The sequence below is a fragment of the Solanum dulcamara genome, chromosome 4 (assembly GCF_947179165.1).
Source record: "Solanum dulcamara chromosome 4, daSolDulc1.2, whole genome shotgun sequence".
NCBI lineage: Eukaryota > Viridiplantae > Streptophyta > Magnoliopsida > Solanales > Solanaceae > Solanum > Solanum dulcamara.
In genome coordinates, this window is record NC_077240.1 from 6,861,519 (window position 1) to 6,886,716 (window position 25,198).

Genomic DNA, 25,198 nt, shown 5'->3' on the forward strand with positions numbered 1-25,198 from the left:
AGATCATTGTGTATTCTTTCAAAAGTTCTCTGATGATGATTTTATTATCTTACTACTTTATGTGGATGATATGTTGATTATTGGCAAAAATAAATCTAGAATTGTATTCCTTAAGAAGAAGTTGAGCAAATCATTTGCAATGAAGGACTTGGGGCCAGCAAAGAAAATTTTAGGCATACAAATTCATCGAGACAGAAAGAAGAAGGAGTTATCATTATCCCAAAAGCAGTACATTGAGAAGGTACTCAAGAGATTCAATATGACAGAAGCAAAAGTGGTTAGTACTCCTCTTGCTAAACATTTTAAGTTGAGTACGATCCAGAGTCCATCTACTAATGAAGAGAAGAAGGAGATGTCATGTATTCCATACTCTTCTGCAGTTGGTAGTCTGATGTATGCTATGGTTTGCACTAGACCAGATATTGCATATGCTGTTGGTACTGTTAGCAGATTTCTTTCTAATCCTGGAAAAGAACATTGGAATGCAGTGAAATGGATACTAAGATATTTGAAGGGCACTTCAAATATGGAGTTGTGCTTTGGTAGTGGCAAGCCTGAACTTGTATGTTACACAGACTCTGATTTGGGAGGCAATCTTGACAATTCAAAATCCACTTCTGGTTATTTGATCACTTTTGCAGGGGGAGCTATTTCCTGGCAATCTAGACTACAGAAGTGCATAGCTCTATCCACCACAGAAGCCGAATACATTGCTATCACTGAAGGTGCCAAAGAATTACTTTGGATAAAGGAATTTATGAAAGATCTTGACTTTGAACAGTCAAGGTTCGTCTTATTCTGTGATAATCAGAGTGCTATTTATCTCACCAAGCACTCCACCTTTCATTGTAAGTCCAAGCATATTAGTAGAAAGTATCATTGGATTAGAATGGCCGTGGAAGAGAAATTATTTGAGGTTGAGAAGATACACACTCATGAAAATCCTTCAGATATGCTTACTAAAGTGGTAATCGCAGAAAAACAGGAGTTTTGTAGAACAGCGGCAGGCATAAAGCCTGTCAAGAGTTCCTCCACTTGAAGCCCATTTGGCCCCTTGGCTGGAGGGGGAGTTTGTTGGGCTATGACCCATGTTCCAGCCAAAGGCCCATGGCCTAATCCTATTTGTAAAAGGATTTGAATAATTCTCCTAATTTGGTTTCCAATTCTATTTGGAAAAGAATTGGAATTATAATCCTAATTGGAGTTGGTTTTGGCTTTAGGAAAAAGTACCACTCTATAAATAGGATGATTTGAGAGAATTATGTAATTGCTCATTGGTAGTGTCTTTGAGAGACATTAGGCATATAAGAGAGGTTTTTGAGAGAGCTTTCAACAAGAGAGAAGAGAGAAGAAAAGAGTGTTTTCCGCAAGAGTTTTGTCTCTCCGATCATCAACCTTCAAACTACGTTTACCGATTCATTAACCGTTGGATCGGGCTGAAATTTTTACTGAGTGTTCCTAACATCTTAGTGTTTGATTTGAACGGTGGAGATCGGATTTGGAGGTCAGAAACATCCCAATTTAGCTCCCGAACAGTAGCTCTATTTTGGGTGATTTTCTTTCTATTACCTTTGTTGTTATAGCTATTACTTCTCCTTACTTGGCAATTGTTGTGTAGCCATTTAGGAGAATATTTGTAACCCTCTTATTGTTATAGTGGAGCAATTCGGATTTTGAAGATCCCGTGGTTGTTACCTTCAATTTGAAAGGTTTTTCCACGTTAAATTTGGTATTATTTATTTTCTCTGTTTTTGGGTTTGTGTTCTTCCGTCATAACAATTAGCTCGTCTAGGAGGAATCAAATCAAAATTGATGATTTTAAACGAATTGGCGTTGATTATTTCAAGAAGAATCCATGGATTGACAAAAGAGGAAAGCCAGTAAAAGTGAAGAAATTTCACTTACTGGATAGTAAGGATAGCCTTCAGCAATCCACTACATCCCATTATTAAAGGTTAGCTTTGCATAGTAAAAAAGAGAAAGACCCCGATAGGCAGGAGCGATGTATAATAAAAGAATACAGAGGTGTTTATGAATGCTGTCTTCAGCATTGATGGCCTACCACTAGCTAAGTTTATAGTTTTAACATGTTTCAGATATTAGAGTGGGCAAACTTGATACTTTGGCAACATTTGCAAGCCCAGCAAAAAAACTTAGAAAGAAGGATCAATCACGTCATTCGAGTAGCTGAACTCTAAGAACCTTACATGTTCTTTAAAGGAATGTGAGTTTATAATTCGATGTCCCTTCCTTTCTTCCTCTTAGTTCTATGTTCATATTGATTTAGACACCCTTGATGTTTGAACGAACATCTGTATACTTGTTCATGTTTGATATTCTAACACCATTCGTGCTTGATTTCTAGCAGTTTCGATGATACGAATACTGAAATGTTGCGAATGGCAACGAGAGAAAGTAATGGAGATGATACATTTAATTTTGATCCAACGATCATTCATTGGGAAAATTACTTACAGGAAACTCACATTCCGGGATTGGTGAAGTACGTTTTCTAAGATGGTAGAATTATATGTGAAAACAAAGGAGGTTCTCCACTTCCAAATAAAATGCTGTGTTGCTGCTTGAATTCCATTATGTTGTTTTTAAATCAGTTCAAGAAACTATTATATGTAATAATATTGAAGGAATACTTTTATATATGTTACTTCCTTAATCAGAATAATCTATTACTAATTAGAAAACAACTAAAGAAAATTTGTTCCAATACTTATTTATGCATTTATAATCCAACCCAGTAGTCCAAATTGAAGCAATGGATAATTAGTGGAAACATGTGTTAAGAAGGATGAACCTTGTTGGAGTGAGAAGAAATTGCTTTAATAGCAGATTTCATTGAAGCAGCAGCAGAGTTAACAGCACTTTCAATATACTTTTTTGCAGCAGTTGTAGCCACTTTCTCCATAAGTTTCCCCATATTTCTAGCTCTTTCAGCAACACCTACAAGGCTATCATACTCAGATTTAACCATCTGATTCATTTCCTCTTCGAATCGGCGGAATTCATCCATGGCATCTTCCATTGCAGTGTTAAGATGATCCTCTGCTTCTTTCATGTAATTCTCAGCTTCTTCGACTTGTTTTTCTTGATCCAATTCCATCGCTGCCCAAGCCTTGTAAGCCTCCACTTCAAACAGCTTCATCAGATCATCTTCTATAGCGTAAGGATCGAAGTTCTTGTCACACAGAGCCTGCTCTGAAAGAATGGCGAATTGAGCAAAAAGAGACTCCATTCTAGGAGTATGTATTTCTTCTTGAATTTGGAAATGGAGAAAAATGCTGTCTAAGGAATTTATTTATTCTTTTGGATTTGATAAACAGGAACACCAATTTGGTAAAGGAATGGTAGATGAGGGCCCTTGAAAGCACACCAACGGTTAAGTTGAATTTTATACAACTAGTAATTTTTATTTTTTTACGAAACAAAGACGATAGAGTAAATTTGTTAATAATGAAAAAATGTGTGGGAGGTAGTGGAGTGGCCCACAAGTGTAGCGTATTGTCAAAGCCATCAATCCTCACATCCTATGCTGGGACAATTTTGTGGCTAAGTCTGACTCATTATTGTTCTTATTCGAGGTGGCTCAAAAAATTACTATGGTTTACGTACAGATAATTGAAATCGAATAAATGCTCGTTGCCCTAAGCTCTTGTCAACATTACATCACGCAGCTGAATCATTGAATGCTTTAACATTTTGATTCAAGAAAAAGGAATTACGGCTATAAATACTTCCACCAATTAGTTTATAAAATATACATTGATAATATATATAATTTTAGAGTTCTCCTTTATCAGTTATTCTTCAATTTAAATTCAAAAAGGGACTCAAATCCCCTACCATATATATAAACTAGAAATGAAAATGTTTTAGCCTAAATCAATTATGCAAAAACAAAAAATTGAAAAAAATTATATGACACAATTAACTTATACACTATATTTATCATACATAAATACTATATTTTTATAAAATTATGATTCGTAGCTATAATTTTATTCTATAGCAAATACCTTTTCTGAATTAAAATCAAATCAAATTTTTGCGAGTATTACGTGAAATTAAATTGTATTTTCTCCGGCGAATTTAACTTCCACTTCTTCTTGAAGCAAGTTCAAGATATACAATTTTAAAAAAAGAAAATAAAAAGAACTCCATGGAAGGGGTTGTTTACGATCTCTCCCCGTGAAGAAAGTAACAAAAATTCTATTTGGTAGTCCGATACTTGGAAGAATAAACTCCATTGGAAGCTTTGCGAGAAAGCTTTAAAGCTTAAGTTCAAATTGCTAGTTTCCAAAATAGTTAAAGGGCAGCCCGGTGCACTTAAGCTCCCGCTATGCGCAGGGTCCGGGGAAGGGCCCGACCACAAGGGTCTATTGTACGCAGCCTTGCTGTTTCCAAGGCTTGAACCCGTGACCTCCTGGTCACATGACAGCAACTTTACCAGTTACTTCAAGGCTCCCTAAGTAGTTTCCAAAATAGTTATTAATTTTAAATGGTTGTTACTTTAAAAGTTTGAGGAGAAGTTCATGTCTCAAATTTAACGGATTTTACTGCAGATTTGAGGTGGATTCAAAGGTTAAAGGTAAACAATTGTCTCAAAAAGCTACGTATATAGAAGCTGCTGTCAACTCAATGAAATTTGCTATTAAAGCAATTTCTTCTCACTCTAAAAAGGTTCATCCTTCTAAATACATCTCTCACTAATTTATCCATTTCTTCAATTTGGACTACACTTCTAAATTAATGTGTCTCTAAAATCTTGTTATATTTTCTGATAAAGGCAGTAATAAATGTGTAATTATTAATGTAATACTCAAATAGCATCAAAAGAATATAATTACATACTCCCTCCATTTCAAAATAATTGAAATGTTGGAATATGACACACATCTTAAGAAAAAAAAAAAGAAGATATAAATTAGTCATGTTTTTTTATTTTTGACCTTTTCAAATTCCATGCTAACTTATAATACTCATTTAATTTAATTATTTTAAATAGTGAACAATTTAATTATTTTAAACACTAAAATAATTTTGAAGGCTATCCATAGTATCCGGTAAGTGAGATTTCTTCACTTTTACTGGCTTTCCTCTTTTGTCAATCCATGGATTCTTCTTGAAATAATCAACGCCAATTCGTATAAAATCATCAATTTTGATTTGATTCCTCCTAGACGAGCTAATATGGTAAACAGCTGTACGGGAAGATGGATTTCGATGGACTGCCATAGCCGCAATGATTGAGTTCACAACCATATCGGCTGGAATCTAGACAAAATGGACATTAAGGAATTAGTAAATGCTTAGAAACTCAAAATGTATGTAGATGAACTGATTTATACCAGCTGATATAAGGCATACACTATATATATACATACTGACTCACATACCACATCTGTTATGGTTTCTCTGCCACCCATTGCAACTTCCTGTTTTCCTTTACCATAGCTAACAATGAACGTGTCCATGGTTCTGTGGGAAGGAAGAAGCAGATTATATTGGTTTACTAATAAGAATTACTCTTCTTTAATTTCCTTGCGTGCATAAATGGTACTATAATTATTACGTACCTCATTCCTTCAATCCATCCGGGGAATGGCTCCTTGTAGGTGCTCGATATAATTGTTGGCCGTAGAATTATGAGTTGGAGATCCTCCTTGAGGTGTACCAAAAGCATCTCTCCCATTGATTTTGTGAATGAGCATGTGTTCGGTCATCCATGTAGCCTTGCCCTGAAGAATCATATATACATACTTGTCTTGAATGAACCCTATAAAAGAAGAGGATATATTGATTGATGAGTGCTGAGATAGATTGATTTTATGAATCGTTTTACCTCTCAATACCTAGAGCTCTCATGGCTAATGTAACTTCTTTTTCTCTGGCATTCCTATCTTGAAGGTCCTTTAGTGCCTCCTCTACCAACTTTTTCTCCACGTCTATCTCTAAATGAGAGCTTCCATTAAGCGTCTCACCATAGCTCAATGGCTTCTCTAGTATCAATTCTTCCTTTTCCCCACAAACATAGGCTGAAAATAACCAGTCCTTGTGCTAAAGTTAATACCCTCAAAGAAGTCACATGATAATGAAATTTGGTTAAGCACGTATATATATGATGGAGCTGACCTGTGCTTACATGGAGAAGCATCATAAGTTTTGAACACTGCTTGGCTAATTTGAGAACATGCATGGCACCCAATACATTGGTGCTTATTGCAGTATCATATCTGCAAAAATATGGAATTAACCTTTTCGTTTTAATTAAGGAAAAATAATTTCATGCTATATCTACCTTTCATCAAATCTAGTTGTTGCAGCTGAGTTTACAATTATGCCTATTTCTCTGCACATCTCATCTTTTAGCTCAGAATTTATCCCCAAACTATCACAAGCTATATCCCCTTCAACAGGGAAAACCTTGTCTTCTAGAAAGCCATGTAGGTTGGCGCCCAACTTCTCCCTCAGAACTCCAAGCAGATCAGTTTTTATAACCTGCACTTTAACATCATATTGAACAGTGAACTCTGATAATCTTGAATTCTGATGTGGTAATGCATGACTACGGACGGGTAGTCTAATGTGCTGGAGCAGGGAGAGTTTGGTAGTATATACCTCGTTGTTGAAGCTTTGTTTAGCTGAATTTGAACCTGGAGCTCTTATTAGCAAGTAGAGCTTCTCCACATTTGGTTGGACTCTGAGTATCTTCTCGGAGAGAACTACAAGAATTTACAATAGAAGCAGTAGTAATACTAATATTGTTCACAAAGCACTATTAATGCAACCTAAAGGAGAGACAGTGAAAGTACTCTTTGCTAGGTAGCCTGTTACACCAGTGATGAAAATGGTCTTACCCTCGAGAAACTCCTCAATGCAGCACGATTCCATTGATGAAGAATGTGAGCTAGAGGTGAAGTAAATTAACACGATTAAATTCTTACAGTAAATATCTATACATTAGATATTATCATGTTGCAAGTACTGGAAACAATGTATTGCAGGGAAATTATACATACTGGAAAAATGAGTGTTGCATTTTCACATATACAAAATCACCTGAATTTTCAGGTAGATACCAATATTCAACCAGAAAGTAAATGTAGCCAATCTTGTGCAGTAGCAGTTGTAGTTCTGTCCAAATATTTATAGTGAATTACCAAAGTCTTATCTCAAAGATAGGCAGTACTAGCTTTTTTTTTTTTGGGTTTCTCATCTGCCGTCTGGTAATCACTTTGGGGATCGACTAATCTGGATTTACGCCAGAAAGTGGGTAAAATGCTTCCTACCAAAGGTGACTCCATATTGAGGGCTCCAACCCAAGATCCGACCTTTGGTTAAAAATAAAGAAGTATTTATCACTCCGTCACAACCTTAGGTGTGGCAGTACTAGTTTTAGTTAGGTGCAGCTCAATACTGGAGCTAGCTAAGTGGCCTATAGAGTTGTCTTTCTGAGATGCTAAATTTTATTTTTCTTGAGACATTGTTGATCCTCTTAGATAAGATTTTATCACTTTTTAATCTTGAAAAGATTTTTTTAGTTGAGTTTACTGTTACAAAATCTGTTCATATTATCTTATAAGCAATATATTAATTGAAGTATTTCTATATATGTCTTACTTATAACAATTTCTGTTAACAACTTTAATTACATTAAAGAATTCTAAAAGCCAATGGCAAAGAGATTGTTACTCCGTCATTTTTATTTGTCAACAATAGACTTCGCACATCCTGAAGAAATAATGAGTAAAGTGTATATTTATTATTTATGCAAAATAATTACAATAAATCACATATTTATGGAAAATTATGACTAACAGTTTAATGCATTAGAAGCTCAGATATAGCCCAATGGTTAAGAGTAGTTTAGGCAGATTCAAGCAAAAGTTTGGCAAGTCATTAATTATTAATTATAGTATATGGAGGGTAATGTAAAAAATCATTGACAAATATTTGCTAGATAAACACATGATTACCGAAAGCGTGAGGTGTTCAATGCAGAAACTGTATTACATTTTCACACATACAAAATCACCTGGATTTTCAGTTAGATATCAATATTTAACCAGAAAGTAAATGTAGCCTATCTGTGTATTTATAGGGAATTACCAAAGTCCTATCTTGAGATAGGCCGTACTAGTTTTTATTCTTTTGGTTTCTGACCCGATCTGGTATCCACTTTGGGCCCGACTAATCTGAATTCTCATCGGATAGCTAACAGTTTGGCACATATAAGGACTCACAGAAGAGGAATTTCCACAAAGTTTTAGTTCTGTTTTTTCTCCAACCTTTCTATAATTTGCTCTTCTGAGCCATGAAATAGTTATAAATAACTACAACATAATCCATGTCATAAAAAATAATGGAACATCTTGAAACCAATATAGTCCATTATTGGCTAGTTGGCCACCCAATGATCAGTCAATTTGAGTTTAAGCATAGACAAACTTTTGGTGCCACTTTGTTATTTCCCATACTGTCCATCTTAATCTACTTGTCTTTCACTCTATTATCTCTCCGTTTTCCATCACTCCTTCCCACCGTTTCTGACGCCACCCACAGCCTCATCCAATGTATCCTCTCGCTTATCATGACCGCCGGTTGCGGCATCTCGGGACAAGACCTGGATCATCAGTGATCACAGGTTAAATTACGAAAATATCCTTCTTTCCAAGATTCTTGAATTTTTAGACACCCTTTTGATCCTACTAAGTAGCTCGAGATCTCGATGGCTCTCGTTCCTCCACATTTACCACCATGCATTGGTGCCACTTTTTTGTTATTTTGGTGTTGCAACTGGCCAGTCCATGTGGCATGCTGGGGTGATCATTAATGGTTCGGTTCACGTCCTAATGTACGGTTATTTTCTGTCTGCTCTTGAAAAAAGGCCAAGGTGGAAGAAATTGGTGACTGATGTTATGAATTTACCCCAACACAATATGAATATGGATGTCACAAGACTCAGATATTGGGCCAAGAAGAAGTAATAGGACCAAAAGGCCTTCACGAAGGTTAATTTGGGATCCAGGCCCAATTAACAACTAGTTAAAAGAGACTAAGGTTTAGGAAGAAGGATTAGGCAAATTGTTGAGAAAAATATCTAGTCCTCTCATCCCTTTCTTTGAGTATAAGTTTCCCATCTCTCTTCTAGTTATCTTCTTCAATAGTTCCTTGTTTTATTAGTCAATTGTTGTTCTGCAATTTCATTGTTGGTTCCACTTTCCCGTTGTAACTTTGAGTTTAGGGATTATAATATTTGAAGTTTCTATTGTGAAATTGGAGTTGTTACAACTGATGTACAAATTGCACAGTTCATGTTTTGCATTGTGTGTTTTGGGGCAGTGATGTATTATCACTTGACTAGTGAGTTTGGGTGCTCTGGAATTGGTGTTTGGTTCTTCACTTTCAGTTTTAATGTCTCACTTTTAGCACTTTTTCTCAACTTTCACTTCAAGACCTATGTCAAGAATAACTTTAAAAAAACATGAAGAAAAGCCCTGGATTAAAAAGAGATAAGTACGTATGTTGTGACGTGTGAGTGTGGTTGGTTTTGAATTAATCAGAGGAGTATTGTATTGTTTTACTTCTACAAGGCTTGCAAAATTAATTAGTGAAATCTCATAAATATATGTCACGATCCAAAATTGAGTGTGATGGCACTCGTCTCAACCTACCGAGACAAGTCAGCCTGAAACCCACGAAAAATAAATGCGGAAGTAAATGAAATAAAGCAAGGTTTAACTTAATCAAAAATAGGTAACTAATATCAAATCCTCCAAGATTGGTTGTCACGTATACAAGCCACTAATACATTATCGAAGTACGGAAGGAAATACAATCACAATGTCTTTGTCTCTAGAATAAGACTAAAACATAATAAAAGAGTAAGATGTGTCCGCTAGATGGATACAACAACTACCTCAACACTCGAAATGATAGCCTCGGATATGGTAGAAAACACTAGGAGATCAAGTAGGTCCGAGCTCACAACCTACATAAGTGTAGAAGTAAGGGGTGAGTACCAAACAACACGGTACGCAGCAAGTAGACAACAAAAACTAAGCAAAGCTCAATAGATATAAGTACTCATGTCCTCCCAATCGAACCTTCTTAACTACAACCTGCATAAAACCAGCCCAACTCTACACTTTGTACAATAATAACAATAATACAATCCACGAATACTCATCAAATGAATCATATCAAGTCAAGTTCAGCATATACAGAACAATAAGAGGTAAACACGAATCCACAAATATCAAAAAGGTGCGATGCAATGTAATGAAATCATGCATGTCTTTTCTATCGGTACACATCCGCTGAATTACAGTTCGAAATCCATGGAGGACATTTTTGTCCATGTAACCTGCCACGGAGCGTGTGGCCCATCCCCTCAATATACATATTCTGGCATGGAGCTTGTGACCCGACCCCTTTGTTTCATAATACCAGCCAAGGAGCGTGTGGCCCGACCCTTTTTTATTTCATATCATTTCCAGTCTCAGAACAGTATATCAGAACCAATGCAATCATTTCATGTTCTCATAAAATTCATGATAATAACATGATATCAACAATAAGTTTCTCATCTCATATCAATATAGTTATTTCATATGTCCAAGATAAGTCAATAATTCCATCACATCAATCACACCAATACACGTCATTAGATTGTCATTTTATACCCCTCATTTCTATTTTTTTAAGGTCAATCATACAGTCAATAACCCAGTCCAATACTCATTACCCTCCAACTCACATAACAAGGAAATACTAGCATCTACAAACTTAAAGAGAGGTTTAGAAGTTCACTTACCTCAAATAATCAAGCAATCACTCGGAGACTTGAGCCTTCCCCTTTCTTTGGTCTTCCGAATCAATGTAATCTAAGCAAATAAATAATCACAATAAGATTTCAAAACTAACAATACCCAAATTACTATATGTTTAGCCTAGACCCAAAAAATCACACAAATCTATAATCAAGTTCCCAAATCTTGATGCAAATTAATAAATCAAATCTTATATTTTTAAAATTTCAAGCCTAGGGTTAAGTTTCAATTCATCCAAATAATATAAATTTAATGATGCTTATATAATATACCACACCTATTATTTAATCATCAATCTCAATATATCAAAACTTGAATCATAATATGATAATCCTAAGAAAAATTCCAACCCCAAACCGAATATGCCACCATTAACTTCGACATGAAATCAATATACAAACAAAACCCATCATAATCTAATGTCCCCAACGATTAACTCACTATTGGCCATCATTAATTTTCTATTTCAATAATTGTCATCACTGTTATAAAATAAACTAACTTAGCAAAATAAGAAGGAGAAAGAAATAGTAAGAGATAGTTCAGAGAATTCTTCCATCTATCATTTTCCACAATACTGATGCTATTTATAGCAGTGTAAAGAGGAAAACGTAGAGGGGGGACAAAGGGGTGTGGAAAGAAAAAGAGGAAAAGAAAAAGTGGAAAGAAAAGTAGGAGGAAAAGCAAAATACAATTTGTATTAGTGTGTCCCACTATAAAGTGGAACATCCACTTGCTCTTTCCTAACACTCCCCCTTGGATGTCCACTTGCAATGTGCCTCATTAGAAACTTTACAAGAAATAATATACATAGTTATTCTGAACCCCCATAGATGTTGTGCCTCGTTAAAATCTTACTAGGAAAAATTCAGTGGGAAAAAGCCTAATAAAGGAAAAAGAGTACACACATCTGGTAATACGCCTTGATTGCTGCCTCATTAAAAATTTTACCAGGAAAATTCAGTGGGGTAAAACCTTGGTTAAGTGTGTATGTAGTTGGAAATTCTAATACAGATTGAAAGAATATTTGACTATTTTCTCATAAATAAATAAGCATAGTTTTAGCTCTTTTTTTCCTCCATCCTTTTTCTTTAATTTGCTTTTCTGAGCCAAATGAAATGAACCACTTCAAAGTTACGTTATTCTACTGCCATGCATGCACGTAGATCGATATATCCATACGGAGTTTAAGCTATATACTGTACGTGTTTTATTTTCAAACTTATAATTTTGCGTTTAGATATTCTTAGAAACCGACTGATAAAGATACTACACTAGCAAAACAAATTCACGTAACCAAATCGTTTCTCCTAACTTCCCACACATATATCATGTACAGCATCATTCAATGCAATTAGAGTTAGATTTAAAATTATATACAGTAATAATTAAGTAGTATATAAGCACCTACTAATTAAATAGTGGTCTGAATTAATTTTAAATCCATAGGAGAGTTTGTACATTAATGGCAGGTTCAATGGATTAGGCAACTTGAAACAAGTATGTAACAGTAAAAAGGTTGGCGCCGATTCTATCTATTTGTTTATAACTCTGATTCAAAGACCTCTATGTATATATATATATATATATATATATATATTTTCCTTCTCCATATTATATAACTACAACATTGATCTCTTCATCATCTCATAAAAAATAATGGAACATCTTGAAACCAATATAGTCCATTATTGGCTAGTTGGCCACCCAATGATCAGTCAATTTGAGTTTAAGCATAGACAAACTTTTGGTGCCACTTTGTTATTTCCCATACTATCGATCTTAATTTACTTGTCTTTCACTCTATTATCTCTCCGTTTCCCATCACTCCTTCCCACCGTTTCTGCCGCCGCCCTCCGCTGTATCACCGCCACCCACAGCCTCATCCTGTGTATTCTCTCGCTTATCATGGCCGCCGGTTGCGCCATCTCGGTTCTCCACGAGATGGCCACTCACGCCCATAATTGGAACTGGATCATCTGTTATAATGAGTTAAATTACGAAAATATCTTTCTTCGAGGACCGTTGGCTTTTTGGGGCTACGTGTTTTATCTTTCCAAGATTCTTGAATTTTTAGACACCCTTTTGATCCTACTAAGTAGCTCGAGATCTCGACGGCTCTCGTTCCTCCACGTGTACCACCATGCATTGGTGCCACTCTTTTGTTATGTTGGTGTTGCAACTGGCCAATCCATGTGGCCTGCTGGGGTGATCATTAATGCTTCGGTTCACGTACTAATGTACGCTTATTATTTCCTGTCTGCTATTGGAAAAAGGCCAAGGTGGAAGAAATTGGTGACTGATGTACAAATTGCACAGTTCATGTTTGGCATTGTGTGTTTTGGGGCAGTGATGTATTATCACTTGACTAGTGAGTTTGGGTGTTCTGGGATTGGTGTTTGGTTCTTCACTATCTGTTTTAACGTCTCACTTTTAGCACTTTTTCTCAACTTCCACTTCAAGACCTATGCCAAGAATAACTCTAAGAAAGCATGAAGAGAAGCTGGATAAAATGACAATAAGTATATAAAATTGTGACTTGTGAGCTATATAGTGTGGTTGGCTATAAATTAATTAGTGAGTATTTGTATTGTTTTAATTCTGTAGGGATTGGAAATTAATTAGTGAAATCTCATTATAAATATATACATATAAAAGGGTGGTTGTATTTCTGTAGTATACATATATACACACTGTTCTATATATGAGTGAATCTTTAGTATGGTTGATTACGAATTCACGTGTACTCAGTAATTTTTGTGCTTTGTCCAACTAGATCCTATATATTAAAAATCTAAAAATTTACAAATACTTAACATCACTAACTAGTACTTGAAGTAAACGCATCTTGCAGTACGTATGTAGGACCAAATTTCTCTTCGGATGGCAGTAACTAATCATATGTCATAAAGAAATTTAATTTTAATAAATTATACAAATAAAGTCCTTAAATTGACAAATGTTTACAATTTTTAATACCATTTACTAAATAGCTGTCCCAATAATGGACGATCGACCAATGTTTTTGAAATATTAAGAAGGGGTTTTTATATAAATGGTCAATCAGATTCAATATTTACTTCTTCAAGTTGATATATATAAATTATATACTAATTATGAATACATCCACTGGCTATTTAAGTTAATTATTCTATTTAACTTCAAGAAGCTGTCCCAAAAGTGATTAGCGCACCTAATTTTTGACAAAGTTAAGGCCTAATATCCAAGGCCCAAGATATCAATGGACGAAGACGAAAAAGCCCAAGGAATCGGGAATCTGAAGAAAGCGTATCGGTGCCATTCATTTCAAGATTGAGATGGCCCACGTTAAATCACAAGAAAAATAAATAAAAATAGAGAAAAAAAAATGTTTTCTTGAACAAGTCCATCTGTCAATTTTATCATTATCTGCGTCACTCACAAAAACCCTTTTTTGCTGCTATCTTTGATTTCGTATAACCCCAAGTCTCTCATTTTACTCAAACTCTCACTTTTTTTACTTTATCTCGAAACCATGTCTGAGGTATATCACACTTCCATTTCAATTTCATAGCTTCTTGATTTATGTTTTGATTCAAATCAAATCTTGTTTTGTATTATCAATCGGCTCTGTGAATTAAAGATTGGATTTTTCGAATTGGGGTTTTGAGAATTTAGGGGTGGGTTGTGGGGATTGTTCTTTTTTTGGTCAAAAAATCTGGTTTCTTGATATTTGTATGTTCTAGCTTTCTGTTTTTTTTTTTTTCGTTTTTGGTTCATTTAAGTATTAATTCATCTGTTTGATTTTTTTCAGGGAGAGAAGGTTTTGCCGACTGCATCGAAAGGTATAATTCGTCGCTCTTCTGATTGATTAATGTAATATTGAATGTTTAATGTGCATATTTGTAAGTCGATTTTAGTATATGTATGAACGTAACACCAAAAAAGGGATTCTTGAATGATGAGGTTCGAAGAGGATAATTGTTGACCTCATGGACAATTGTGGTGAAATGGGATGAAGTATGTGGTTGGAAGTGGGATGATTACATTGACATATGAGCTATTTGTCTTATTTAATTGAATTGACTTGTGATGGAAATGGGGCTTGTAGTGATTTTTGTCTTGATAAAAGCACAGCACTATGATTAGAATATGCTGAATGAAGAAGCAATCATGTGAAAAGTTAGGTCTACTTGGATGCGGTAGAATCAAGCAAAAAGTGTACTACTGATGATTGAGGAAAAAGCACATAGACAAACTGAGTTGACATTTCTACAAACTTGGTTGGAAGGCGTGTCTCAACCTCCAATAATATTACTCTCTTAATTGGTGCATATGATGTTTTTTATCAGTTAGTTGGTACATATGACTTATCAAAAAACGTGAGTACGACCAGATATGATTCGTGCGTGTAATCAGCAATGCTTCAGTCCAAACTGGTTGAGGTCGACTATAATATGCATGTGTGCACTTGCATGTATCTGTTGGTCAGGATCAGGATGCCAGACATAATACTTGTAGTTGTCTGAATGTTGGTTCTTGCTAAAATTTGATGTCATTTTTTGCCTTCTGTATATCATTGTTTTGGCACATCAATTTGTCTCCATTTTTTGTATTTTATATTTTCTCATGACTTGGAATTATCACACTGGTATTTTGATTTTTGAGCTTTACAGCTTGTTGTACCTCTTACCAAAGATGAAACTTTATAGTATCATGAGTGCTCTAGAAAGTTGTCTTGATTGTGAGTTCTTTTTGTTAGAAGAAGAAATTGCTATGTGGAAAACACAGTTTGAAGAAGTTAATTTTTTTTCAGATGAGAAGTCTGGGGCAGCTGAGAATAAAAAATCTTCTGAGTCTTCCACCGCGGAAGCACCATCAGGAGAGGGGAGAACAGCCTCTACTGCTGCGGCTGGAGCGGGGGTCCAAAATCCCTTCGATTTCTCAGCCATGTCTGGACTACTCAATGTACATACGCGTTTCTACGCTCAATAAAAGTTTTTTATGTTTCAAATATTTTAAATAGTAAATATAATTACATAATATGAATACATGGTGTTTGAGATGTGAAAGTACAAATGGATTAAAAACTACTTTGATGCAAAAACAAAGCTCCAGCAATTGGTGAAAACCTATTAAAATAATCGTATCCTAGTGATGCAAAATAGAAAAAAGTCTATTACCATCAACTTGCAACCAATAATACTTTTAATCTTGCTGCTTGTCTTCTCATTTTCTTTTGTTGATTGACAAACTTTGAATTATTTGTATAGTGTCTTTTGGTTTATTCTGCACACCTCTTTTATGCTGTGGCTGATGTAGGACCCAAGTATCAAAGAACTAGCAGAGCAGATTGCAAAAGACCCTGCATTTAATCAGATGGCAGAGCAGCTTCAGAAGACCTTTCAAGGTGCGGCAGTGGAAGAAAGTGTCCCCAACTTTGATAGCCAACAATACTACTCTACAATGCAACAGGTTATGCAAAATCCCCAGTTTATGACCATGGCTGAGCGGCTTGGTAATGCATTGATGCAGGTATCTTTTTGCTTCATGTTGTATGAGCCACTGGATTTCTTAATGAGAAATGTTTCTTCTTTGAGTGATTGGTACTTGATTTCTTTACTTTTTTTACTTCAGGATCCATCCATGTCTGGCATGCTTGAGAGTTTGTCGAACCCTGCCCAGAAGGAGCAACTTGAAGAACGGATGGCGCGCATTAAAGAAGATCCATCACTCAAACCAATCTTGGAAGAGATTGAGAGCGGAGGACCAGCTGCAATGATGAGGTCATAAATCCTATTTGTTCTGATTTAGGTTGTGTTAACTATTCTCTTCTCACTTCTGGTCAACCAGAACTTTATTGGTATCCTATACTTTATTAAGCATAGGACTTCACTAGCTAATTTAGATGAACCTATCCAACATTCCAGACTTCGCAAAATGTATTCAAATTCTAAAATGAACACACTGCCACAAATACTAATTTTGCAGGAAAGCTTTTTGTTTGCAACAGTAAGGTGATAAAATGAACATGTAATAGTTTAATTTGCTAAGCTTCTGGCTTGAGGTGTATCTGCAACACTTTTGCTGATATCTGTAGCCTTTTTTCTGGGGGTATTTTCGCCTTTTCTGTTAGGTGTAATACAACTGTAATGGTTGATTTTTTTTCGTTCCTTTTTTTAGGTATTGGAACGATCAAGATGTTCTGAAGAAGATTGGTGAAGCAATGGGTTTTGCTGCTGGGGGAGAGGGTGCTACCTCTTCTGAAATACCTGGGCCAGATGAAACAGAAGAGGCAAATGAAGATGAATCTGTTGTTCATCAGTGTGCTAGTGTTGGTGATGCAGAGGTGCCTTTTAAATTCAACTTCCTTTTGCTGTTGGGGCAGGGATGTGATTTTGTTCAGAAACCTTTTATGTGTTCAAACTTCCTTCCCCTTCTAGTCTGAAATTACCCTTCTGTCAACTCCATGCATGCAAGAGGTTTTCCTTAAATACACTTATGATCCCGTTGATGTGACATTATTAGTACACTTTGGAGAATAGCACATTATCTTATTTTCTCTTTGCTTTTATTATGAACTATCGTGTTCATTTTTTCTTATATCAGCAAGCAATTTTATGTCAATATGCCTGTATTTTCCTTTTCCTTAAAATTGAATTATACCTATGATCACATTAGAGACTTGCAGTATTGTCTATCTAAATGCGTAATTGCTTTAATTGGATTTTAGGGCTTGAAGGCTGCACTAGCTGCAGGTGCTGACAAAGATGAAGAAGATTCAGAAGGAAGGACAGCATTACATTTTGCTTGTGGATATGGCGAGGTAAGAAGTTGATCGATATGATCTTCATATAGGACCTTCAGTATGTTCATGTACACATATGCTTCAGTTTGCTACTTAAATATTTACAGCTTTATAGGTGATCCTTTTTGTCTTTCTTATGGATCTATCAAAATTTTGAAGCTTTCTTTCAGGGGAATTAATTCTTTCTAAAAGCACCAATTACTTCTCCCTCAGAATTTGTTGTACATTGGAACTCTCTTATATTTTACGTTTTGTTTAATTCTGACCATTTTTATTATGCTAAAAATGTCCATATGCCCTGATGAAATCTCATCGTCAAACTTACCTTTTCATATTTGATGGTATAGCTTCTTTTCGGCTTGTTTAGCCTTAGCAATTTAGTCTGAACAGAGGCAGTTATGCCGATGTTAGAAGTTTAGCTGTAGTGGTGTGTAGCCACACTTTGATGGCATGCATTTGGTATAGAGTTCTGATATATTGTTTCTTTTCCTTATAAAACTGTTTTGGTAGCGCTCTTTTTGCTTCAGATTCAGTGTGAGGAAAACATTTTATACCCTTTTCAGTTTACTTTTACCTTATTTTTAAAAAAAACATTGTATACTTTTCCGGGTTGGGGTGATGGGCACAATAAATAACCATATCATTTTACCAGCACTCATCAATCAGAAAAAAGAATATGAAAACATTTCAACATCCTCATATAAGGAAATTTCCACATTATCGAGATAGGAGGTTTAAGGTTGATTGCATGTTATTTGAGAGTATATTACCATTGAAATAAGCCAATGTTTTATCGAATTTCTTCATAGCTAAAGTGATTCTTTATTTTATTTATTTCAGGTGAAGTGTGCTCAGCTCCTTGTTGAAGCTGGGGCAAAGGTTGATGCATTGGACAAGAACAAGAATACTGCTCTTCACTATGCTGCTGGATATGGTAGGAAGGAGTGTGTAGCACTGCTGCTAGAGAATGGAGCCGCTGTGTATGTTTTGCTTTTCTGCGATCCTGCTCATATCATTTTCACCCCACATGTCTCATTATGCTTTATTTTCTCGTCCAATCTACTAGATTTGATGAAACATTATATGCTTAACACATGCAAGTCGAAGTGTGAGTTTTTCTTTTTATTTGTGCAGAACTCTTCAAAACTTGGACGGAAAGACGCCAATTGATGTTGCCAAACTGAACAACCAGCAGGATGTCCTAAAGCTGCTCGAGAAGGATGCATTTCTGTGAACTGGCATGGATGTTTGGTCATGTACAATTGAAACTTCTGGATATGTCAGAGAGGGTGATTCAAGACACCTGTACTTTAAGGATCTAAAGGATCTTATCCATACTTGATGTGTTATCTTTGCCAGTGTATAATTTTATTGTTTTTCTAAGATTGTGCCTGTTCGAAGAGTTTCTCTGGATGTTTTGTATTTGTGAGCATCTTTGCTACCATGTTAAATTAAACGTCAACATTTTTTTTGAACTGATATAGTAAGCTTCGTCTCTACTTTCACAACATAGGGGCAATGCTATGCGCATACCACCCTGTGGGATTGCATGGGGTATATTGTTGTATGGTAGACTATGTTTGGTTGGTGTAAGAGAGAAATCTAAATGTTCCGTTTCAGATGTGGAAGTTGGAACCATCAAAATTAAAGACACCAGCCAAGAGAGCTTTGTGTGTGGATGCCTAAGGGGTTGGATAGTAATACATTTTTCTTATAATGGTGGTGCTTGGTTCAATTTGCGTACACTCAATTATTTTATTGGATACAATCTAAAGTAATAATTTTACTCATCAAAACTTGAAGAGCCAAGAGGAAATTATTAACATTTTTCTGGGTGGTAATGCATTTTAGTCCTTGAGGCTCGAGTTATGGGTTGTAAAAGGCCAATTTGAGCCATCTATTGGTAATTTCCGCCCCCTACCAGTTCAAGAGTTTTAACCCAAATTGATGGTTCAGCATTTTGCGTTTGAAATTTCTAGATAATTTTTTTGATTACACTTTTATGTAGTATTGAAGATCAATATGTATGAACAACATAGTAACTATTCAAGGGAGAGCGATTATATTTCGAGGCATTAATAAGGATAAAGTAATTAAAACTTCATTCTAATAATGTTGTGTCAAGGATGAATTAGGTTCAATGTTCATTTCGTATTAAATCCTTCTCTCCCCTCAACCCCAAAAGGAAAAAAAAAAATCCACCGAATGTTTTATCATGTACGGAAGGTGTGGTGTTAAAGAATCACTGATCTATTTATATAGACTGTATTTTTTTTAAATAATTCGTACAAACACCTTAATTATGACACATAAGTAAATAAAATAGTCAAAACACTCCTAACTAATGTTGAGTTATGTACCATGTCCATTTATTTTTATTACCATACCAACAATACCCATTTCAATATTATTTCGTATTAAATTGTACATACACTAAATATTCCATCATGAGATAAAGTATTGAAAAGTCCTATATCTAATGAAAAAAAAAAAGAGGATAATTAGTCTAGATTTAGATAATTTTTCCCTGGTGAACTAACTTTAGACATTTATTTTTCCCCTAATAATAAAAATAGTTTTATTTTCTTTTTTGCGGACAGTGAAACCTTTTTTTCTTGGTATAGTCATCGGCTCATCGCTCATCGCTCATCTTCCTCTGCAAGCGACTCCATTCATCTCTTTGTAGAAGAAAACTGAACAAACACCCATTTTTTATTTCAATCATTCGACCCTCAAAAACAGAGAAAAGAAAAGAATTGACCCACAAAATATCTCTCTATTTCCTCACTTCCTTCCAATTTTTAGGGTTTATTACAATCGTTATGCCCAGGGAAAGATCCATCTTTTCTTTGCTATAGCAGGTAATTTTCATCTTTCACTTTACCGGAATATCTCTATATGCCTTCTTCAATTGATTATTATTTTAGTGGATAAAGTTTGATACTTTAGTTTTTTTGATTGGTCTAAGGTTATATATATGTGTTTTAACTTGTTTTGTGCATGTGGGGTTTTGATTCTTGTTAATATTATTTCGTTTTGGACTAAAGTTATATACTTGTTTTTGGAATTGTTGTGGGGGTGTGCTTTGTGAATCTTGTTCTTTGTATTTTTGTTGGTCTAAGGTTACACATGCTCTTGGAATTGTTTTGGTGGATTCTGATTCTTCTTATTGCAGGTGAATTTGTGGGTTTTTTCTTATATAATAACTGGTTGAGGAAGAGATGGGTAGAGGTAGGGATAGGGATATTTCAAGGTCTAGATCAAGGTCGCCGGCTTATAAGAGGAGATATTCACGATCACCCTCGCCTGTGGTGCGCAGACATAGCCGCAGAAGCAGGAGAGATAGAAGCAGATCCCCTTATTCTTATAGCAGGTGATACCCATTGGCTTAAATTGATTTATTTTCTCCTTATGTTAATGTCTTTGGTTTGTATGTTTCTTTTATGTACAAGGATTTGTTGTTTTATTCTAATAAAGCTCACATGTGTTTGCTGATTCACTTACAGTTTGTTCAGGCAATGTGTACGTGTTTGATTCTTGAAAACTGTTGGTTTTTATCTACCATTTATTGGATGGACTTGCTGCGTTGCTCAAAAAGGATTTTAGGATTTCGTAGTGACAACATTGGTCTAAGATGTTGTGGGATTGATGATTGATCATTTTGCTTGTATTTTAATGACTTTAAGAGGAATTTCTAGTGACTGGTCCATTTGTGTGGCACTAAGTTGTCCACCTACCGCTGGATGATAAATAAGTTTCAGAACTTTAACCTTCTTTTGGCAAATTGCCTCAATTTTCATTCATTTGTTCAATTTCCTTCATTGGATATCTTTGCTCTGTTCTCAAGTGGGGAGATAGGGGGTGCAGATATGTTTCGTGCTTCTGCTGCCACTATTGACTTCATTTTGTTCAGATTGGTATTTGGTCATCAAAATCCGCTAGCCTTCTATTAGATGAGTTAGTGGATTTGTACAAAATCAAGTTATGTACTTGTTGAATTGACTTGTTTCTGCTACTAAGAGTTCTCAATACCTGTGATCGCCATAGTTAAAATCTTTGTGGTTCTCGGTGTAATATGTTTTATTGTAAGCTGGGTCTTGCGCTGTTCAGCTGCAAATTTTAGTCCTTGGTCACCCGCAATTCCGAAGATATGCATGATCCTAATGGGTAGAGTTAATAATAGAAACCTAAATGTAGTACATGGTGCAAACTATGTTCTTCAGTGAGGAATTAAAAGAAGTAATTGCTTCCCTTCATGGGAAGCAAGCAGGTCATGGGTGCCGGTGAGTGTCCATTGGTTGCTCGATTGTGATATTAGCTGTTCCTATGATAAAAGACGGAGCTCGAGTTTATTCTTTCATGAGGTACTGTACATGCTTTAGTATCTAATTGATTCGGAGGACTGGTTAGTATGTCTGGGGATTTTTTATGTTATGGGTGCCAATATATGTTGTTGCTTAAATTTAATCATTGTTATACAGAAAACGAAGTCGTTCTTTGTCCCCAAGGCGCCGCAAAACTCGTTCTCCTGCCACCAGACGTCATAAGAGTCGCTCTCCAAGGAACCATAGGAGACAGAGAAGTAGGAGTACCTCATTGTCTCCTATTGGTAAATCACCTGGTTCAAGTGTCGCATCAAAAGAGCAAAAGGGTATCAGTGAAAAAAATAAACTTGATGAAGAAGAGAAGAAAAGGTACTGCTGTATTTGGAAAGCTTCTCTTCTGTAGCTATTTCTGTCTTGTATTTTTCCTTTCCATCTCTTCCTCATCTTAGAGCAAGCTATGCTGTTGTTTTGAGTATCCACCTGTAGAATTAAGACTTCTTTTATACACTCTTTCAACTTTTAAGCATACACCTCCAGTATCTGTACGGTTTTCTTGAAACCAATCGTGGATAAATGGAAATTTTGTTTTGACAGTATAATGCAAAGAATGCAGCTGGATCACCAAGTAGCAAAACAAACAACAGAAAGAATACTGCATGTAATAAGTTATACCTTTTAATTGGTTCAGCTTTTGCTAAATCATTTTAGAAAGGCAACCTTGACACCTTGATCTTTGTTTGGTTATTCTGCCGTGCTGCCCATCAATGGTCTTAGCCGTCTTTTACATCAACAGATGTGGTAACTGCAAGGACAGATGTTACATGTTATTTAAATACCCAGCCTCACAAAATTTAATAGGACAGGCATAATCATGAATGTATTCGGTAATAAAGAACATTTGACAAGATTTAGCTTGGCCATTATCTAGTGTAGATGGATGATGGTTCACAGCTATTTGCCTCAAACGTCTTGTCAATTTCAAGTTGGCTTGGAACAAGTTTCCGTACTCCTGTTATGCTCTAATCTGAATCTTGAACAGTATCTTGTGACTCAAGCATTGGTCTCAGGCTTCTTTTGGTCACCATTTCTGACTATTTAAGCTGACATGTTGACAATTTTGGCCATCTATCTAAGAAGTAGAAACTTTTCTGTTTAAAGTTCTACTTTTGCCATAAAGTTTCTGGTATTTTGTTGATTAGCTTTAAAAATTGCTACAGGTTATTTGACATTCTTCTTCACAGGCTTATTTGAAGGAAGTTACTGCTATATTCCACTAATTAATTTTGATGGTCAATTGGGTGCTTCGTTTATCTACTGTTCACCAGTTTTGATTCTCATTTGTTTGGACAGAATTCAGGTAGAGGTATGCTATAAAGCATTTACATGTATATTTAGTGCATATGTCAACATGGAGGTCAGTCTGTTGTTCCTTTAGTTATATACTAAGGAGGAAAAAGGGCAATACTTCGCAAGTTAGTTCTTCCTTTATTTTATGAATCTGGGGAACATAAAAGGAGTCTTTGCTCTCTGCATCACTGTTTATCCTGTCTCTAATTTTTACTCCTTTTCTCTCAGGCGTCAAGAGGAAGCAGAACTGAAATTAATAGAAGAAGAAACTGCAAAAAGAGTTGAAGATGCAATTAAGAAAAAAGTGGATGAAAGCTTGAACAAGGAGGAGATCAAGCTTGAAATTCGAAGGCTATTAGAAGAAGGTAGAAAGAAACTTGTCAATGAAGTTGCTGCTCAACTTGAAAAAGAGAAGGAATCTGTTCTTATTGAGTCAAAACAAAAGGAGGCAAGTTATTTTTGCTTTAATAATATCTGATTACCCATGTCTTTGTTTTTTTTTCTATATTAGCAGTTAGCATGTTTTGTACCCTGGATAATAAATTTCATGTTCTCCGAGTCAATAGTTTCAATATTTGTGCTTCTGAGATGGAATGTAGATGTTCATCCTGTCATAGAAGAAAGTAGTGCACTTATTGTGATGATTCTTCATTCCATCTATCATGAGCCTACTATAATGGTTAATCTGCCTGTAATCCCATCAAAAGAACTGATTAAAACACCACAGGACACTACAAAGAGGGGGCTGGGGCTAGGCAAGGCTGGTAACCGCATGATTTGGACCCAATCGTTTTGGCATAATCATGGTTTCAGTTTTCTTGAACTTATACTGGCCCTGCTCGGCCACCACATTCTTCATTGATATTTAATTCGTATTGACAGTGAAAGGGACTTTTTTTTTAATTGTTCGTTTAGGAACAAGCTCGAAAAGAGAAAGAAGAGTTGGAAAGAATGCTTGAAGAGAAGAGGCGAAAGGTGGAAGAAGCTCAGAGAAGAGAAGCTTTGGAGCAGCAAATGAAGGAAGAACAGCGTTATAGAGAACTGGAAGAGCTCCAAAGACAGAAAGAAGAGGCTTTGCGAAGGAAAAAACAACAAGAGGAAGAAGAGCGTGCAAAACAAATGAAAGTGTTGGGCAAGAACAAATCCAGGCCTAAGTTGTCGTTTGCATTGGGTTTGAAATGATCAATGACTTTGCCTCGGTCATTATCATCATGGTCATGATCTTGTTGATCATCAAAGGCAATTGGTTTTTCATTAGAGGAACCAAATTTGTTGGATACATCCTTTTTATTCCATCCGTCCATTTTTTTTCTGTAATCTGAAGTACTTGCTGAGTATATTTCCTTCGTCGTAGTTGGCTAATCAATGTACTGTTGTCAACTGATGTAATGTAAGGCCAACATTACTAGCAAATTTTGATATTGTTGTTGTAGTTACCAATTGGGCTGATTTGGCTGCGTTTGTTCAGTATCTTTCCTTATTTTACAATATAGAGAATCTAAAACAGAAAGAGTGAGGTCTGAGATAGGTAAAATGTATGCCTAAAATGGCAAGAGAATGTTTGAATATTTGGTGCAAGAATATATAGTGTATAGTTCACGATTCATTGCGGATAATCAAAAACATAATGAGGAGGTCTTTAGTTCTTACAATAGGAATTTGGTGTAGGCTGGCCAATTGGTTCCACGCTGCCCAAAAAATAGTTGGGCTTTGAGTTAAAGCCTGTCTTGATTCTCTTGAATGCTTCAGAGAGAATGTACAGCTCAACTTTTAGATGAGTTGAATTTGGACGAGTTAAGTTGTGTTGAGTTAATAAATAAGGATTTTTACCTAGAGATACAATGTGAGGGGTGGAATTATCTGTTTTTTTAAAAAAGTTACCATAATTTCTT

At 35.6% G+C, this 25,198-nt stretch overlaps 4 protein-coding genes and 1 pseudogene across 6 annotated transcripts; 3 read left to right on the forward strand and 2 right to left on the reverse strand.

The window, feature by feature from the left end:
• Positions 1 to 2,706: 2,706 nt before the first annotated feature.
• LOC129885842 (uncharacterized) lies at positions 2,707 to 3,360 on the reverse strand. The gene has a single exon (XM_055960286.1). The coding sequence runs from the start codon at positions 3,248 to 3,250 to the stop codon at positions 2,798 to 2,800; it is 453 nt and encodes a 150-aa protein (XP_055816261.1). The 5' UTR covers positions 3,251 to 3,360; the 3' UTR covers positions 2,707 to 2,797.
• Positions 3,361 to 5,037: 1,677 nt separating this feature from the next.
• Positions 5,038 to 6,906, reverse strand: LOC129888010 (probable fatty acyl-CoA reductase 4; annotated as a pseudogene).
• A 5,600-nt stretch (positions 6,907 to 12,506) lies between these two features.
• On the forward strand, positions 12,507 to 13,343 carry LOC129888011 (uncharacterized). The gene has a single exon (XM_055963268.1). It carries the CDS (start codon positions 12,507 to 12,509, stop codon positions 13,341 to 13,343), a length of 837 nt encoding a protein of 278 aa, XP_055819243.1.
• An 885-nt stretch (positions 13,344 to 14,228) lies between these two features.
• LOC129885836 (ankyrin repeat domain-containing protein 2B-like) lies at positions 14,229 to 19,113 on the forward strand. The gene is made up of 9 exons (XM_055960278.1): positions 14,229 to 14,370; positions 14,641 to 14,671; positions 15,643 to 15,794; positions 16,149 to 16,361; positions 16,464 to 16,612; positions 17,010 to 17,175; positions 17,560 to 17,652; positions 18,475 to 18,614; positions 18,769 to 19,113. The coding sequence occupies exons 1-9, from the start codon at positions 14,362 to 14,364 to the stop codon at positions 18,866 to 18,868; spliced, it is 1,053 nt and encodes a 350-aa protein (XP_055816253.1). The 5' UTR covers positions 14,229 to 14,361; the 3' UTR covers positions 18,869 to 19,113.
• Positions 19,114 to 20,214: 1,101 nt separating this feature from the next.
• Positions 20,215 to 24,794, forward strand: LOC129885839 (uncharacterized protein At1g10890). Of its 3 annotated transcripts, none has more exons than XM_055960282.1 (5): positions 20,215 to 20,495; positions 20,810 to 21,007; positions 22,116 to 22,328; positions 23,535 to 23,754; positions 24,222 to 24,794. In XM_055960282.1, the coding sequence occupies exons 2-5, from the start codon at positions 20,856 to 20,858 to the stop codon at positions 24,486 to 24,488; spliced, it is 852 nt and encodes a 283-aa protein (XP_055816257.1). In that variant the 5' UTR covers positions 20,215 to 20,495; positions 20,810 to 20,855; the 3' UTR covers positions 24,489 to 24,794. The 3 variants fall into 3 exon arrangements, with proteins under 3 accessions (XP_055816257.1, XP_055816259.1, XP_055816258.1); XM_055960284.1 differs by lacking the exon at positions 20,215 to 20,495 and adding an exon at positions 21,141 to 21,998 and having other exon boundaries at positions 20,882 to 21,007; XM_055960283.1 differs by lacking the exons at positions 20,215 to 20,495; positions 20,810 to 21,007 and adding an exon at positions 21,014 to 21,998.
• The last annotated feature ends 404 nt before the right edge of the window (positions 24,795 to 25,198 follow it).

Coding starts and splice junctions, on each gene's coding strand:
- LOC129885839 (XM_055960282.1), top strand. CDS start 20,856: ATGGGTAGAGGTAGGGATAGGGATATTTCAAGGTCTAGATCAAGGTCG. Junction 22,329..23,534: donor GATGAAGAAGAGAAGAAAAG/GTACTGCTGTAT, acceptor CTTTTCTCTCAG/GCGTCAAGAGGAAGCAGAAC. Junction 23,755..24,221: donor TTGAGTCAAAACAAAAGGAG/GCAAGTTATTTT, acceptor TTGTTCGTTTAG/GAACAAGCTCGAAAAGAGAA.
- LOC129885836 (XM_055960278.1), top strand. Junction 17,176..17,559: donor CTAGTGTTGGTGATGCAGAG/GTGCCTTTTAAA, acceptor ATTGGATTTTAG/GGCTTGAAGGCTGCACTAGC. Junction 18,615..18,768: donor CTAGAGAATGGAGCCGCTGT/GTATGTTTTGCT, acceptor TTATTTGTGCAG/AACTCTTCAAAACTTGGACG.
- LOC129888011 (XM_055963268.1), top strand. CDS start 12,507: ATGGAACATCTTGAAACCAATATAGTCCATTATTGGCTAGTTGGCCAC.
- LOC129885842 (XM_055960286.1), bottom strand. CDS start 3,250: ATGGAGTCTCTTTTTGCTCAATTCGCCATTCTTTCAGAGCAGGCTCTG.